This window comes from Oxyura jamaicensis, chromosome 15 (genome assembly GCF_011077185.1).
Source record: "Oxyura jamaicensis isolate SHBP4307 breed ruddy duck chromosome 15, BPBGC_Ojam_1.0, whole genome shotgun sequence".
Taxonomy (NCBI): domain Eukaryota; kingdom Metazoa; phylum Chordata; class Aves; order Anseriformes; family Anatidae; genus Oxyura; species Oxyura jamaicensis.
In genome coordinates, this window is record NC_048907.1 from 8,696,575 (window position 1) to 8,714,265 (window position 17,691).

General features: G+C 38.6%; 1 protein-coding gene across 2 annotated transcripts; it reads left to right on the plus strand.

The window, feature by feature from the left end:
• The first annotated feature begins 546 nt into the window (after nt 1-546).
• UPB1 (beta-ureidopropionase 1) lies at nt 547-16,999 on the plus strand. Of its 2 annotated transcripts, XM_035341097.1 has the most exons (10): nt 558-850; nt 1,517-1,688; nt 3,219-3,306; nt 4,017-4,111; nt 5,299-5,460; nt 9,363-9,532; nt 11,347-11,428; nt 12,224-12,266; nt 13,684-13,838; nt 16,579-16,998. In XM_035341097.1, the coding sequence occupies exons 1-10, from the start codon at nt 750-752 to the stop codon at nt 16,660-16,662; spliced, it is 1,152 nt and encodes a 383-aa protein (XP_035196988.1). In that variant the 5' UTR covers nt 558-749; the 3' UTR covers nt 16,663-16,998. The 2 variants fall into 2 exon arrangements, with proteins under 2 accessions (XP_035196989.1, XP_035196988.1); XM_035341098.1 differs by lacking the exon at nt 13,684-13,838 and having other exon boundaries at nt 547-850; nt 16,579-16,999.
• Nucleotides 17,000-17,691: the final 692 nt, after the last annotated feature.

Here is a 17,691-nt window from a genome sequence, read left to right on the forward strand (position 1 = left end):
GGTGATATTTGGACGTGTGTAGCCATCTGGGGGCTTGCTAACTGGTTTTCTCAAACAAAGCACTTAGGCTCTGCATTCCAGTAACATTTTGAAGCAGAAGGCATGGCCAATACTTCAGGAGGGGCAACTGGTATAAACAGGGTGGCAGCAAGCCATGTGCAGATCCCAAATACAGATGCACTTTTCTTCGCTTACATCTAGGTCTTAATGTCAGACAAAGGATAGATCAAATTAACTATTTTTGGGGTGGGTTTCTGGTGATACTTGGTCTCAAATCCAAGTTGAAGGCAAAATTATTTTTTACTCCTGGCTTGTGATCAGAGTCTCATTGCAACTAAGACACACATCCGTAAAAACAATTGTCATTTTATGATCTCCTTCCTATTTCTACCCCTTTTTTTGTTGAATGGCATTGCCATAAAAAGATCCTAGAGGTGTTCTGCTTTTAGATCACTTATTTATTTAGACCCTTATTTATTTAGATCACAGCTGCTCCAGAAACGGCAAGTGACCGGCCATGACCACATCCGCGCCTCTTTTAACCCTTCAGGGGGTCTTGGGGTAAGCCCCGGGGGAGAAGCACCGACCACCCCGGGTCCCCCCACCCCGGGGCGCCGAGGCTCCCTCAGGCGCCATGGCGGGGACTGCCCGGCCGCTACCGGCCGCGCCGCGCTGAGGAGAAAGGGGCGGGGCCGCCGCGGGTGAAGTACCGGTGCCCAACGGCCCCGGGCGTCGCCTCGCGTCGCGCCATGGCGGAGGAGCTGCCGTCGGTGGAGGCGTGCCTGGAGCGGTACATCCCGGCCTCGGAGCTCGCCGAGGTCAAGCGGATCCTCTATGGCGGCGAGGCGAGGTAGGGCCGGGGGCCAGATGGGGGATGGGGCGGCAGGGTGGTGGTGGTGGGAGGACTGGGGTGATGGGGGTACTGGGCTGAGGTGGGAGAGCTGAGGTGATGTGGGGATGGGGCTGAGGTGGGGAGAGCTGAGGTGATGTGGGGATGGGGCTGAGGGGATAACTGGGGTGATGTGGGGATTAGGCCGTGGTGGGAGAACTGGGGTGCTGCGGAGATAATCCCAGTTTGGGAAGCAGGGAAGTAGAGCTGTGGTGGTGGAAGAGCTGAGGGGAGAGGTGGGTGGGGGGCAGCAAGGCTCGGGGCTGAGAGAGACAGAAAAGTGGGCATCTGCTGCAAAGGAAGAGGCAGTGGTGGGAAGGCATGTGTAACTGGGAAGGGACAGGCGGCCTTGGGTTGGTTCTGCGGTGAGGTAGCTGTGTCAGGAAGTCACAGCTTTGGGGGAAGAGGCTGAGGTTTTGCTGCCATGGAGGAGAGCTGCGGGCCTGTCAGTGACCTGGCTACTGCCCGGCTGTGCCCTTATCTGAGAGCTGTGTACCGGGGCATGGGAGCTTGAAACGGTGGTGTCTCTGCAGGGGGAGATGGTATCTGGGATCATTTTGGCCGATTGCATTGTGGAAGAGGAGAGTGTCTTATATTAGAACATCTCTTGTTTCTTGCTTGATCCAGAAAACTTAATTTGCCGGATGCTGCTCTATCAGCAGCTCAGGAAAGAGATTTTGAGCTACAGGGCTATGGATTTGATGCTGCTCCAGAGCAATTGAGAAGGCCACGTATTGTTCGAGTAGGACTGGTGCAGAATAAAATTCCGCTTCCCACAGACACAGCCGTGGCAGTGCAGGTACAAAAACCGGCATCTGGGCCCTTTGCGTGAACCTCCTCATTTACCAGGTTGGGAAATGAGCACTCAAGCTGTTGGTGATGTAACTTTGTCCTAAAATGCCTGCTGGTTGTCTGGCAGCATAGGATCTGTCGCTATCTTAATACAACATACTGTAAGAAACGTGAATGACACATGTGGTTTTATTGTTTCTCAGAACCATTTCTCTTGTTACGTTTACCTAGTGAATTGCCCTGCCTGTTTGCAGTTTTTCCAAAGCTAAATATTTAGTCACTGATTTTGTAAATGAAAAGCTATTGCCTCTAAAATGAAACAAAAAAGTCAATTACCTGAAACCAAAGGAGACAGCTACCCGTGGAAACCACGTGTGCAGTTCTTGTTTTAATTGAAAAATATTCCCTTCTAGGAAAATCTACCAGAGCAAATGTGGATTAATAAAGCTGTGTGCGTTATTCTTTGTACAGCAGTAAAACGGATGTTATTACATGGTGACCATCAACTCTTAACATCTTAGACCCAAAAACACTGAGGTGACACAGATATGGAGAAGTTAAAGTAGTTAAAGAAGAAAAGAAAATACTGTTTCTAAAATCTCATGGGTTAATAGTTTTATACACTGACAGGATAGAACAGCAACAAAGTAATTTGTTTTAGGAAGACTACATGTGGTAGGAGCAAGTAGTTAATTTCATATGTGGATCAAGTTTGTGCATTCTTTGTAGCAGCTATGAAAGAGAGTACCAATTTTATTAATGATTTTCCTTTAGAAGCAAATAGGTAACATTTCTCTAAATAAGTGTACAACAGTTGAGTATGTAGGTCACTGTTGACTCGCATTGCATCCATTTTTTATTGACACCTGAAAGTATCAATACAAAGTACAACACTTATTCTTATCTGTAACTAGAACGCTAAAAGAAAAGAGTACTTTGAAACAATGTGTTTTGTCTAATTAATAATTGCTTTGGTTTTCTTGGTAATAATCTACTTAGGTTTTAGGACATAGGGATTGAGAAAATAGTTTGGAGTTAATAACTTCTAGAGAATGTCCAAGATCCACACGTCAGCAGGATTTTAAGATAACTGGGGAAACAGACTGTCCTTACCTCCTATTTTAAGATTCTGAGTGCTTGTCTTTAAGTACATGTTTACGTAGCATTGTTCTGCAGGTTGTTTACAATGGACAACAAAAATATATATTTTGCTGATAACTTTTAGCTGTTTACTAGGCAGTCAGCAACAGACTGCCATATATTTAAATGTTGTAACCATGGAATTAGAATTCTAATAGATGTCTCTTTCTATTTTCAGTATCTAAACGCTTTAAAAAATCATTACCCAACTCCTTAGATCTTGTTTCTCTTATCAGTGCTTGGGAATGATGACTTCTTGAGTTATTCCCCTGAAAGCAGTGGGACTAAGTATAGAACAAGATAAATTTAATGTGAACAGATTTTGTAAAACCAGGCTATTAATTTACAAGTGTGTTGGAACACAACTTTTTTATAGCATGACACTTCTCACAATCAGGTGGCTGCACTGCACAGACGAATTGAGGAGATTGTAGAAGTAGCTGCGATGTGTGGGGTCAACATAGTTTGCTTCCAGGAGGCGTGGAGTGAGTATTTTCTGTGATACCTTCTAGGTTGTCAACTTCTTTCTGTTTTAACATGTATCCTGCACAGTATGTATGTCTTGTGAGCAAACAGCAGAGATCTTCCAAAATATAACAATTCACTGTTACTGATCTGCTTTCTAAAAGAAAAAAAAAGAGGGGGAAAAAAAAAAAAAAAAAAACTTGGCAGAACTATATAGAATATCTGCATGAAGTCTGTTATGTTGAAGACTGGTATGTGCTAAAATGGTGATATTTATAGGCATGTTTCTTCACATCACCCTTTGTGATACTTTCCTCATTTTTTTCCTCCTAAAACTGTTTCCTCTACACATATATCTAAATAAAAATGTAATTGTAATTAAAATGGAATATTTAAGGCCAAATGGAATCTGGAGGTGAGAGCCAAAATGACGACCTGAATTGTGAAAGCAGGTTGTTCCCAGAACAAAACTGGAGTTTGTTTTGTATCTTTAGTTCCCATAAGAGTGTCTTCACTAAGTGCATTCTTTCTCTTCTGCTTTGGTCTGTGTGAATCCAAAACTCCTCAGCACTGCTAAAAATATGTTTAAGTATCTTTTTGCTGTAAACAAGGAATACAGTTGAATAATTTGTGTTTAATTTTTATCTGTATTTGTGGAAACAGAAATACCTCTGTATTTCTTGAGTGACACGAACACTCTTATAAATTGTCTTGCATTTGTATTTCCCAGCCATGCCCTTTGCTTTTTGTACAAGAGAGAAACTTCCTTGGACTGAATTTGCTGAGTCAGCAGAGGATGGACCAACAACAAAATTCTGTCAAGAGGTAAAATAAACAAACAACCCCCCTAACCCTTCCTAGCTTCCTCCCTCAATCTATAACTACCACTGATTAGCATGGATTTCTTCATGTATTTTAGTACCACTGAGAAAACTAATAATCTAAAATATTTTTTCACCTTTTTTGACAAATATGATAACATGAAGTAGAATTGGGCAACCACAACTGTGTTCGATATTTAAACTGCTTTGCATTTATGGGCTGCCTTTTACCATGGTAGGTATATGAAACTGCCTATTTAACTATGCCTGAATTTTATATGTTTATTTCTCATCCAAATATTTTTAATTTCCATTTAAAAGGTGTTCCTTGCCTAGAACAGTGGAGCATTAAATGTTTATATGAAGTATGAGGAGATGAATTGCTAGCCTTTTCTCAATACAGAATACTTTCACATAAATCTTCTACATCTCCCTGTGAAATTACACAATTTTTTTATTACTATTATTATTTTCTGGACCCAATGAGATTTGCTATTACATGACTTTTATTTTTTCCAGATACTGTTGATCGTAAATATGATAAACTTTATTTTTTGTCTTTTGACAACTTTTTTTTTTTTAAAGAACCTTTGTGATTTCCTTTTTGAAAGTGATTCAAAAAACCAAGATAGTTTAATATCAAATTTGCCCAGGTATTCACTGAACTACTAAACTTCTGTGGACTGCATATCATAGGGAAGTATGTGTCATTGGAGTCAGTGACACTATGGAAGTCTGGAGAAATAAAAGAAAGAGAAGAAGTTTGAAGGAAAGGTGACAATGTGCTAGTAAATTAGCAGTCAGAAGGTGCTGCATTACACCTACGTTATTTAACGTTAACATTTCATATAACACTATTTGAAATTTTCCTTGGTTTTAATTCACATTATACCTGTGAATAGATTTGGTTCAGCTCCGTAGCCTGACCATGGCTGTTAGGATGCCTCTGCCCCTGGGTACTTGCAGTTCCAGCTGCAGGATTCAGGTGGAAAGCTCTGTGTGATGCAGCCATCTTTGATGGATGAAACTCTGGCAATACTGGCATGCCAGTGTGGGTACAACATTAGCACTAAATAAGAGTCAAAGTAACGTGCAAGGTGAAAACTTCTTTTAATGCTTCGTTATGAACAAAAAGAGAAAGTAATTATTGTAGTCTTGCGTATAACAGAGGGCTTGTGTTCATTTGTACAGCTGGCAAAGAAATACAATATGGTTGTGGTATCTCCAATCCTGGAACGAGATGAAATACATGGAGGAACTCTGTGGAACGTTGCAGTGGTCATTTCTAATTCTGGAGCTATCCTTGGCAAAAGTAGGAAAAATCACATTCCAAGGGTTGGAGACTTCAATGAGGTAAGATGCAGCATTGTGATTGTCAAGCTAGTGTTACCTTGCAGCTCTTGTTTTTGTCAGCATGCATTGTATCAGAGTCATACTGGCAGGAAACGTGATGTGTTTCTAGAAAATGTAGCTCACTAAGCATCAGTTTTTTCTCAGGTAAAATTATACAAAGTTCATTTATCAAGAGCAGAGTGTGATGACTCTTAAAGCACAGCCTTTTGTCATAAATGCTTCCTTGCCTCTTAGAAACTACAAAAGAGTCAAGGATCTTTTTAAAATAAAATTCTGTAAGTCAGAGCTTAGTTAAGTTGTGCACGATTGGCTCAGTTTGGAGAGCGTCTTTTTCATGGTTCATGTGTGAGTATTATTTGTGCTCTTGATCTCTGTTTCCCCATGAGATTGTCTTGAAAATGACAGTTCTTTTGCTTGTGTTTCTTTAGAATCCCTTCATGCATTATACTTTTGACTGTTATGTTGGTTTAAGGTATCTTCTCTTTACTAACCGTGTTACTTCCACTGAAGCCCACACCAGTTTTTAGGCCTTCCTCTAGAATTGGCTTCAAAAACTGAACTGGTAGTAAAGGCAAAAGAAAACAGGTTGATCTGAAATGTGTTTATCCATCCATAGAATTATCACAAGAAGAAAGATCAGGATTACAAATTAACTGAAGGCTAAAAATACATTGTCTTACCTAACCTAATCTCTCCTTGACAGCTAAAGTGAGTAATTAACAGTGCAATTTCTTCTGACTGCTGTTGTCTGTATGCTTACAGTTGCTGTTGTTCCTTGTCTTAATGTCCAGTCACTAAACTGAGGCTTCAGAATCAAGACTGACTTTTTATTAGTGTTTAAAAAAAAAATTAAAAATCTTTTTCTTGAAACTTTGTGTTCAGAGACCTCTGGAAGTTGACCTGGTTCCCTAGACCTGATCAGACTGGTTTGGGTTTCTTCAGAGGAGAGCATTAATAGATTTCCACACAATGGATTTCTGGCATAGGTCTGTCAGTCACCAGTGTTGACCTCAATCTTTAACAATTACTTTGTTTTTTGATATTGTTTTATCAGAGCTGTCTTTTAGCTAGCAAAACAGTAACCAGACAGCGATTTTGTGGAGTATCAACAGATTCCAAAAATATTCTTGTTTCCAGCTATGAAGCTGTAATGAAACGTACCAAAAAACAGAAAATATATTTTATTTTCCGTGTTGAAGTATAAATATAGTTTCATTAAGGATTTTGCATAATTCCTAAAATGAGTTAGTTCATGTAATACTAAACTATAGGATTATCACAAAGCAATCTGTTATATTGCTGGTGCGTTGTAATGACTTGACATCTCTTTTTGTATCTATGTTGTTAGAACAAGCAAGTAGTATTTATTTAAAACTGATCTCACTTTTTAGCTACTCTTGTTACAAAAGCATTAAAGTCCATTTTCTTTTGAGCTGAGCAGTTCTGATAGAGGAAATTTAGAAGTGGCCAAGACTAAGGGGGAGGATTATGCTTCTCTCTTATTTTAATGTTTTGTTGTGTTTGTTTGTTTGTTTTCCTTTATCAACAAAGCTAACTGCCCAAGGAAGGGTTGAATTTGAAATTACTTTCTTACGAATTGTCTCTGTAGAGCAGATTAGGAAAGGAGCCTCGATAAAATCATCCTTGATGAATCAGTAAGAACTAAATGGAAAGGGGAAAGAAATTGGTCTATAACCTATTCAGCCATGTGTGGGAGGGCATATAAATAAACAAAAATCAATCCTTCTTGAGGCTTCACAGTGTGTTGCTGTGGAGATGATTGTGACCTCTGGTGGGGAATAAAGAATATGAACGGATGCATTCCCCGAAGCAATTGCATTCTTGTTTTTCTGCTCCTATTGTAATAAAAGAAAACTGAGAATAGAAGAAAAATGGAAATGTCTTAAATCAGCAGAATTGTTTTTAAAAAAGGGTTATGTGAGTGCCCACCACATGGCATGCTCCCTACAGACATGAAAGGAGATAAAATCTGTGCCCAAGGGTTTGTGTGATCTCATGAGACCTCATAATAAATAAGAAACAAGAGATTGTCACATTTACTGGGCAGATTGAACCTCTAGCCCTTCTTGATTTCAGAACATAACCCCTTCAAAGCTGTGTCTATCACGACCATCATGCCCTTCTCCTACATCTAGGTCAGGCCCTGTTTTTTTCCCTAGCAGTAGCTGTGCTTACGTGAGGCCAGACGTGATTTAGTTTCCTTTCAACACCAAGGACAGTAGCTGGTAGAATGGACAGACAGATTCAATAAAAATGGAATTGTTTTATAGCACACCTTTCTTATATGGTAAGAGCCACACCCCAGTGGGGAAGACTAGTGGATTGTGTCCAGTGCTCTTCTGTCTCTGAATTCACCACAAAGGGATGCTGTTAAGAGTAACTCTGGCTACTCTGTAACATTTGCACTCCGTCAGTACCCGCAGACATTGCTCTAGGGATGTTAGATTGCATGTTCCTCTCCATTTTGTTTCTTATCTGTTTCTTGATTTTTTTATCAATGACTTTACCTAATCCTTTCTAAACCTGGTGACACTATCTGCTTTGCAGACTCTGGTAGAAGCAAATTCCAGAAGTGCACTGCCTGCTGCTAAAAAAAAATACTTTGGTTTAAAACTGATACAGGACTGTAATTTCAGTGACTACTGCTGCTTGTCTGGGATTTCGGTATTCATCTTATCCACTACTTTTTTGATGTTGTAAATCTCATTCATAATCACCCTCAGCCTTCTGTCTGCAGATTAGAGACACAGCCTTTTTAGTTCCCCACAAACCAGCTGCTCTATCCCCTTCATCGTTTTAGTTGCCTTAGTTTATTCCATCTCTGGTATATCCTCATTGAGATGGAGAGACTAGAATTGTCCGTAGTAGTCAAGCTGTGGGCACACAGAATTCCTATAAACATGTAAAATTATGTTTTGTTACATTTCAGATGCCCGAGATTTTCTTGGGTTTTTGACTACCACTGCACACTAACCAGGCAACTGTCAGTAACTCCACACATACCCTGTTCTTGTGTCTGGGAAGAACTATTTCTGTAGATTTCATTCAGGGTATCTCTGTGCGTGTTTGTCTCTCTCGATAGCTGTTAAGTGTCCTGTCTTTCTCTTCACTAGTGCCTTTTACAGGAACCAGTGCATTCCGAACTGTATAGGAATGTTTGATATGATAAGATAGAAGTTCACAGCATATGGTAAATGAGATCTTTGAAGCCAACAATTGGCTCCAGTTTCTTAAAGGAGTGTTCTGTGGATTTATCCTGTGATTTTCCTGGTGGTTCTTTCAAACCTTTTGTTAGTTTAGAGCAATTGGCCTATAGGCATTGTAAATAACCAGTCTTAGCTATACATTGATATTACCAAGAGTACTTATACAATTACTGCATGTCAATGCATAACAGATGAAAGTAAGGGAATTCCTTATTCTTTAAACACAGTTTATCTTGTCTGTCTTTCATAGGACTTCAAAGGATTGTGATGACGTAGGAGAATTTTCTTATGTGGTGAAAGTACTAAGAGATGTGACTAAAGTTTGGCAACTTGTGGATTGATTTTAAGATTCTATAGAGGTTGCTAATGTGACTAGAAGTGTTTATGTGAAAGTCACAGTGTTTAGGATGTAATATGAATGAAGGGAAGCAGAAAGGGACTTGAATCCCATCTCAGTAGATCTCTTATAACCTCTTTTTTTTCTAAATACTCATTACACCAGAGCAGTGTACTAAATGAAGAGTGCTGTTGTTGCTTATGGCCTCATGACTTGAAGCTGGTAATCAGAAATAAGGTATCAAAGCAATGCTGAATGTCTTTCTTTTTTAAGAGGTCTGCCTTTGTTTTTGATTTTTATTTATTTATTTTTAAAATTTTGTTTGTTTTTTTTCCTAGTCTACTTACTATATGGAAGGAAATACTGGGCACCCAGTGTTTCAGACCCAGTTTGGAACAATTGCTGTGAACATCTGCTATGGGCGCCATCACCCTCTCAACTGGCTTATGTACAGCATGAATGGAGCAGAGATCATCTTTAACCCTTCAGCCACTATTGGAACACTCAGGTGAAATAGAAACTGCTGTAGGCTGTTGCAGTTTCTCCATTAAATGAACCTCTGAGCCCTTCAGTGAGGCTTCAGGGGCACCTTGCTGAGGTCTTGGAACCTGGGATGTCACCTCCTTGTTCTGCCTTCATGGAGGAACTTACATTCTTCTCCCTCTGAAATTCTGGGCTATCAGTCTGTTCACAGTCACTGAATCTCTTCAAGAATTTCGGTTGCTCATCTGTGGGTGTTTGGTCTCTGAGACACAGTTAACCAGCATTAACAATAGAGTAGAAATAGTGAAAAACAGATTGAAGGCATACAATTTTCATACTCACAGCCAGTTCTAATGCAGAGAACTATGTATTTACAAACCTGAAGAGTTGAAACTGTGGGCTGAATTCAATATACTGTCATTGAAACTGCCTTTTTTGGTGTAAAGGACTGGATCTTATTTAGGTTGTGTAACATTTCAAAATGTTCTTTGAACAGAGTTAAATGAATGTTCAATGCTTTTGGGGCATTTATATCACTACTAGAATGATGTTTGTGATGTTTGTCCACTTACATTCCATTAAGAGGAGAGCAAACAGAAATTACCCTGTCGTCATACAGCACTTGATTGGTACTCTGGATGCTTCAGGCTCTCCTAATTATTGACTTTCACTTGATTGTTTTTAAGCGCATAATTTTTATTGCAGGAAGAGTACTCTTGAGGCCTATGTAGAAAACTGTCTCTGGGGGTAGCTTCTTGGCTATAGCCTTTTCTTCCTGTTTTCTTCTGTAAATTGTAATTGCAGGAGCTTTTCAATAAAATCACTTTTTCTTAGCAGAGCTGGCTGCCAGACTTAAAGCAATTGAGAAAAAGCAATAAACCAAGTCCTCTCAATCAGTCCAGTGACCATCTCTTAAGATTCTTGTGGCTGACTGGGAGATTAATGACAGCCAACCACTTGCAACCTCATCTTGGTGCTCAGAATCTGGCAGATACATGCTGTCACAGGAGTGTCCAAAATGTGTCACCTTTGTTTTGGAGCTCTGAGTACTTCCAGACCTCCTATTAACTAGTCTGATACCTATGTATCAAATTATTTTATAAAAACGGGATTGTTTCAGTTTAAAACATCAGTCAGAATTGAAATCTCTATTGGAACATAGGTGGCTTGTAAAAGAGAAGGAATTGTTTTATTTCTCATTTCTCAGTTACTGATTTTATGTAAATTTTGGTGCCTGGTGTAATAGTTACTGGGAAGTTTTCAGGAAGCTTTTGTTAAACAGACTTTCTTTTTCATCAACCCACCATGGAAAAAATGACTTACTGGAAATTGATATGAAAACTGTAGTTGAAATAACAGAAACGGAACATTTTGGTGGAATTGGATTCATTTTTTTTAATTATTATTATTAAACTTTTTTTTATTATTATTTGCTGCTGCAAAAGCTACTCTGTGATCATTTTGGAAAAAAAAAAGGCAACTTGTGCTACAGATGATGTTTGGTATTTTGAAAGGAATGTTGGAAGCACATAGCTAAATCCATCCCATAGTTTTGGGTAGTAAAACATTTTAATTGTTTTGAAAATCCTGAGACGTTATTTTTTTCCTTTGCTGAAACAAATCCATATTTACCAGGTTATCAGATAAAATGATACCTATATTTGAGTATAAAGCAATTATGATACTTGCCTGTATCTGTGAGGAGATTTCGATTGTATGATCAGGGTCAGTCTAACTTTGGCTTCCTTGACAACAAATATGCAGTGTTCCATAGTCATAACCTAAATTTAGCCCTGAAGTAGACATACTGAATACCTGCTTCTCTGTTGTGTATTGCAGTGAGTCTCTGTGGCCAATTGAAGCAAGAAATGCTGCCATAGCTAATCACTGCTTCACATGTCCCATCAACAGAGTGGGAACGGTAGGTATCTTCATAATTTAGGTATTGTAGCATGAGTTAATTCAAGGTAATGAACAGCACTAGAACACATATATTCCTGTGATGTGTAAAGCACCTTCTCTTAGTGTTTTCAGTATGATTTGAAGATGAAGATTGAATACAGTGGTTGAGAGCTGCATTGTTGCTGGCAGCCTACTTTTTGTTGCAGCTGTTTCCTATTCTTTAATTTCCTTCTTTGTAATAAGCACCCACCCCTTTTGCTAATTACCTTAGTTTCTGTGGCAAAACTAATATTCTTTTTGCCAGAAAGACTGAAAATGAAACATCCCCAAGTGAGTGGTACACAACTTGTTGTTGGTATCCAGGTACTACCTCTTCCTGGACAATGAAATTCTATAGTCAGAATGAATACTGCACGCCATAGGTCACTCTTGCCTTCAGATTTGTCCAAATATCCTAAATATGTGTTCTTTTATAGTTTTTTTTTTTTCTTTGCAAATATCCATACATGTTCTTGCTGTTATGTGAATATGTTTGGATTCTTCTGTGATCTGCAAAAATATGATTAGTTAAATGCACTCTTCTTTAGAGTTGTGATGAGGCATGTTCCCCAAAGCGGGTGAACAACAGACAGTGATACAAAAACGTATTGTTTTCCAGCCTACACATCATAGAAACTAGACCACTCTGATGACCTCTCTTTAGACAGCCAGAGAGGTCTTAATATGCGTATATAAACTTCCATACTAGACTAGCAAGGTTATCTTGAATGAAATGGAATTATACTGCCACCTATGGATTCCTTCTGTTTCACAGGAATACTACAAAAATGCCTTTACTTCGGGGGATGGTGGAAAAGGTATGTTCAGAAATCTCATTCAGCAGTTGCTAATAATTGGTTTCCTGTAAAGTAGGAAGAAAAGATAGCTCTCATACAAGTGTCTATCCTAAGACAGCTGTGGTGGCTAGTGACTGCCATACCGAAGACTGCTGTTTTGTAAGTTGTAGAGAAGAAGCACTTCCTTTTAGGTGTGGTGCTACCATGGTATGTGATCGCCAGAAGTTCTTACCTAAGGTTTCTACTTACTTGCAGAGGGCTAAGAGGTTTGGAATCGGGGAGGTGTACTGTAGGACTGGAAGATAGGAATCCCGCAAACTAATCTATGCTGTCAGTGCATGCATCCCATTTTCTTTATAGGTTTATGATTATTAACGTTAATAGCACTAGCCTGCATCACCAGCCAAACCATTTCACCCTGCTTCATAGATATTCTGGAGGTTAAAGAAAAGCTTGGAATTCTGTGAAAAAGGCAACGGCAATATCTGAGTCATGACTAGTGAAAAATTTAGGTCTCTAGCAGGGTTTTCCATGGAGAAATTTTCCTGTATCGTTCTGTTGTTTTTTTCATGACTGTCAAGTAAGGACTGGTTGAGAATATTGCAGGCTAAAACAAATAACAATTGTAATTTGTAAATAAGAAAAAGAAGACAGTGTATGACATTACTGGTATTCTTCATACACCTGAATGAAAAGATGGATTCTGAAAGTTAAGTGCATGGTCTGCCATTTGACAAACTATTATTCAGCAATTCAAAGAGCACAGATTTGTTTGTGTGTACTTGGAATACTGTAATTTGTCCTGTGACAACTGTGACTTTCTGGCTTAATCTGGTGTGCGCCTGAGCCCCCCCCCCCCCTTTTTTTTTTTATCTAGTATTGAAATTAGGTGTTGGTAACAGCTTCATCAACAAAGCCAGTGGTATCCACAGATCAGCATCTGTGGCTGATTGCTGGCACAATTTGGAGTTGTGCAATAAGACGTATGATGATTTCTTCTTGCCTCAAATCTTTGTGCTTTCACCTCTGATCTTGTATTGAGAATTGAATGTGTGTATCTCCATCTGTTTTGGAAATGTATGATTTGACAATTAGCATTCAATTAAATCCCTGCTTTCATTTTTTGTTTATTTAGGCTTTCACTTTAGTGCAGAGGCTTAGTAATGGGAAAGCATAATAATGCATTATTTAAAAGCCAACGTGGTGTTTTTTGTCCTTGTTTGATGCATGTGAAAGCTGTACAGTGCATGAAAGGTAACTAATGGTCAAACTGTCAGTTATCTTAGTGTTGTGCTGTGACTCCTCAGGATGATATCGTGCTTAAAACACATTTGAGTGAGCAACCACAAGAAATTTATCTAAGTGCTTTGTGAAGCTGCATGTAAGTTGTGTAATTATTTTAAAAAGCATGTAATGCTGTTTGCAAAATTTCTTTAAGCACACCACGACTTGGGCCCTTTTTATGGCTCAAGTTACGTAGCTGCACCAGATGGCAGTAGGACCCCAGGACTCTCTCGAATTTGGGATGGACTTCTTGTGGTAGAGATGGATCTAAATCTTTGCAGGCAAGTCAGTGACAAATGGAATTTTAAGGTAAGCCTGATTATATAGAAACAGCCTGTTTCTAAGAACAGTTTACGTATGAGATTAGAACAAATAAGCTTTCACAACAGTCATATAATGTTAAAACAGTTAAAAGGCAGACTTTCTTTAACAATACAAAGCTTAAATTGTGGAACTAATTTAACAGGATGTTCTGGAGGCCAAAGGCATAAATGGATTCAGAAAGGGAACGGATGAATTCAGGGAAACTAGGACAAAGGATTTTAAATGAAAAACGTAACCTTTTGGTGCTTAAGTGCTCATTGCCAGAAGTTCTGAGGACTACTAGGGGGTGTGTGGTTTTCTTATGCAATGTACCTAAGGATTTGCAACTGAGCTAAGATGGGCCTTTGATCTGATGTAGTATGGTAGCTCTTTATATTCTTATGGGTGTTACTTGTCAGTTTTAGTGAAATTTATTTATTTATTTATTTATTTTTAAAAAAAAGCCCCAAGAATCTTACTACGCTTTTGAGAACTTTGAGTGCAAAATTCTTACAGTGATAACTTCCTGAATATGGGGACATGTAGATGCCACTGAGGTGGGGGTCGAAGTGTAGATTCTTCTCAGGAGCATCCTAATACACTTTTGAATTAATCTAAACCAGAATAAGACAATTGGTAGCCTCTGCACATGGCTTTAACAAAGTTCAAGCATTACTATTATTATTATTTTTTGAATTCTCAGCCAAAGCTAATTTGGATTATCTGTCCTGAGGGTGTAATTTGGTGTAGTTTCTCCAACAGCAATGCTGGTTTAATCAGTTGCCACCTTGGTACTGCAGTTTGATAACTCTGTAATTGTTCCAGTACTACTGGGGTGTGAGTGGAGGGTGGCTATATTGGTCACACCACTAAACCAGTTTACAGATTTTCACAAATTTAAAAATAAAAAGGAAAAAAACAAAACAAAACAAAAAAAAAAAAAAACGCCCTCTAATTTCTTCTTTTAGTCTGTAAGTTTACAATAGGTCCCACAAAAAAAAATGTTGGTACAACAAAAAAGGCAAAGCAAAAGAAGAAAAGAGAGGGCAACTTCTAAAACAGGTTTTGATGAAGAAAATCTTGCTCATTTCTGCAGAGGCAAGCCTTCCATTCTTGTCCTCAGTACTGGTAGCTATCACAGTTCTTTCCTGCTAGCTCTTAGAATTGGCATGATTTGAATCTTAACAAAAATAGTTCCCAGCTGGGAGCTATCACAGTATACGTAGGTTTTTCAGTGTTATTACTGGTATTTAAAATAAATAATTGTTTGTAAGCAGTGTTGAGTTTTTAATTAACACAGTCATTTCTTTGCTCCAACAGAATTTGTTAATGCTGCTAATCTATATATAGGCATTAAAGACAAAAAATAATTTTGTCCTTTTCTGTACAGAGTTGCATTTGTTATTTTGCAGGTGTTTGTGGTAGGTACATGGTTGTTGACATAGTGTATTTAAATTCTGCTGAGAGATCCCGAGTCTTTTGAGTCAGGCCGGCATTTATTTAGCTTTGCTTTACCATGGAAATCCGAGGCCCTTTTTGCAGAACAGAGATGGAGTGATTCAGGAAGCACGAGGACCATTTCTTGTAACAGCTTAGTACAGGCATCCAAACAAAAGTAATTGTATCGATTAGTGGGGGGAAAAAGCAGTAACAGCAAAACGCTGACCTTTAGCTGTTTTGAACAGAATTGTGTATGTTTCATTGTATTGAATCATTGTGCTTTCAGCACTTTACAGTTTTCTGTTGATGGTGTAGATTGCTATTGTTGGTCTTTTGGCACATAAGGCACAGTCGTGACTTTTGTTTATATGACAGAGGATGCCTGTTTCTTTCTCCTCTTACATCTGGCCAAGACAGAGGTAGTTCTGTGATGTGAGGGGAATGAGGAAGTCATTTATCCACTGCAGAAAACCCTCAGTAGCAAGTAGGAATCTATTTAGCTTGCTCCAGTATGTGCTATCTGCATCCAACAGCACCTGAAATGGGCATTAGTAGAACACCTTTGCAAAATGTATCAGCAGCAAAATAGTTAAACAGACTGTCCTCATTAACATGCTGACAAGAAAGAGGCAGTTCACCTTCCAGAATGTTGCAGGCTGTGCACTTGGGAAGAGGATAGCAGAGTGTAAAGTGCTGTATTTCAGCATCCTGGCTTACTGTTTCACCCAAAGCAATGAGGGTTGTTAGTGCTATTAATGGATAAAATGAGTATAATCCAAATACCCCCAGTGACACATACACAAACTTACTGCTGGCAGCAGGGTTCATCAGTTGTCAAGGACATAATATGAAGACATACTTCCAGGTACACTCCTTTTCTATCATTGACATAATTGACTTACTAGAGAATTTTGTTGATGAGTAAGAAAGCAAGCCCAGTTTTCACATTCGACCTTCAGCTATCCAGGAAATCAAAAATAGCCTTAAGTAATTTGTGAGCAGACACAAAGGACAGCTGTGAAGCAGGAAGGTGTTGTTTAAACTTTGATTTATTAGAGTGGAAGGGTACTTTGCTCTTTTTCAGATGAAATCTAGTTCTAGGCAACACAAAGCAAATTCTTTTATGGAAGTGTAATAGTTTGTTGTAAGGCACTGGAGGGCTTGCATACTGGGTGGATTATATCACTTTACTGTTTGGGACAGTTAAATAATTAGCCTTCAAAAACAACAAAATGGTGGATATCGCTATTTTCTACTGAAGTACTTTCATTGCTAACAGAACTGAAACTTTGATTTTCTTTTCCAGATGACCGGTAGATATGAAATGTATGCAAAAAAGCTCACTGAAGCAGTCCAGCCTTGTTTTACGCCCAATATAATCAGAGAGTGAGAGATCATCTCTTTACAATCAAATGTTACATAATAAATGAAAAGATACTACTGGGGGCTAGATTTACTACAAATCGCAAGTTGTTATTTCCATGTTGTCAATTTAATTTCCTGTAACCAAATTTTAAACAGTAGAGTTCAAAACTGTGTTAAGTAATTTTAAAGTGGCTTTGTTTATTTTGTTTATTTTTTAATTTACACTAATGATTCCAAATTTTTATTCCTTGCTAGAATTATATTCATTGAGGAATACTGAATTTGACAAAATTTATTCAGTACCTTGTACAGGGATATATAGAGAATGAATTCAGAGGAGATAAATTTTTAAATAAGCTTTTTAATGTGTTGCATTGTTTGTCTGTTTACTTCTCCTTTCCAGTTTTTACGATCTACCCAAGTGCTTAATGTAGGGAGGAGACAGGCATTTTATTTTTATTTTTTATTAACAACCATTTAATGTAGTTCTGCTACAGCTAAGTAATATCCCAGACATGTCCTAGTTGTTTGAAGATGAGTGTACTGTAAAGCAAGACCACTTTGGGTCTGATTTCCCTTCACACAACGTATTATAACCACAGTAGGACCAGTGCTTTGGAAGGGCTCCTTCTGGCTCCAAAAGCAGTGCTGCAGACAGATGCTCTTAACATTTCCAGAAGCTTAGTGCTGCGCTGTGGGGCAGAAATAGAAGCACTAGCTAAAACACCAGCAACGTTGTTGTAGTTGCATGCTTTTCTTTGTGAACAAAGCCACACGGATGCTATTAGGAATTAAGTCAGAATGGGGGGGTCGTAGTAGCATATTCAGAGGTTATGAAGTACACGAAACAGCTTTAGAATGTAGATAACAGTGCATGGACTGGTCTATTGTATTGTATACTGAAAGTTTGTTTTGTATAGTTCAAGTGATGCAGCAGGTGTTTAAGTGTAGAAGGAATACAACTTACAGATTGGTGATTATGAATTTATAGCTGAAACAAATATTTGACCTCCTAAAAAGAAAAATTAAATCTAGAAAATCTAGAATTACGGTT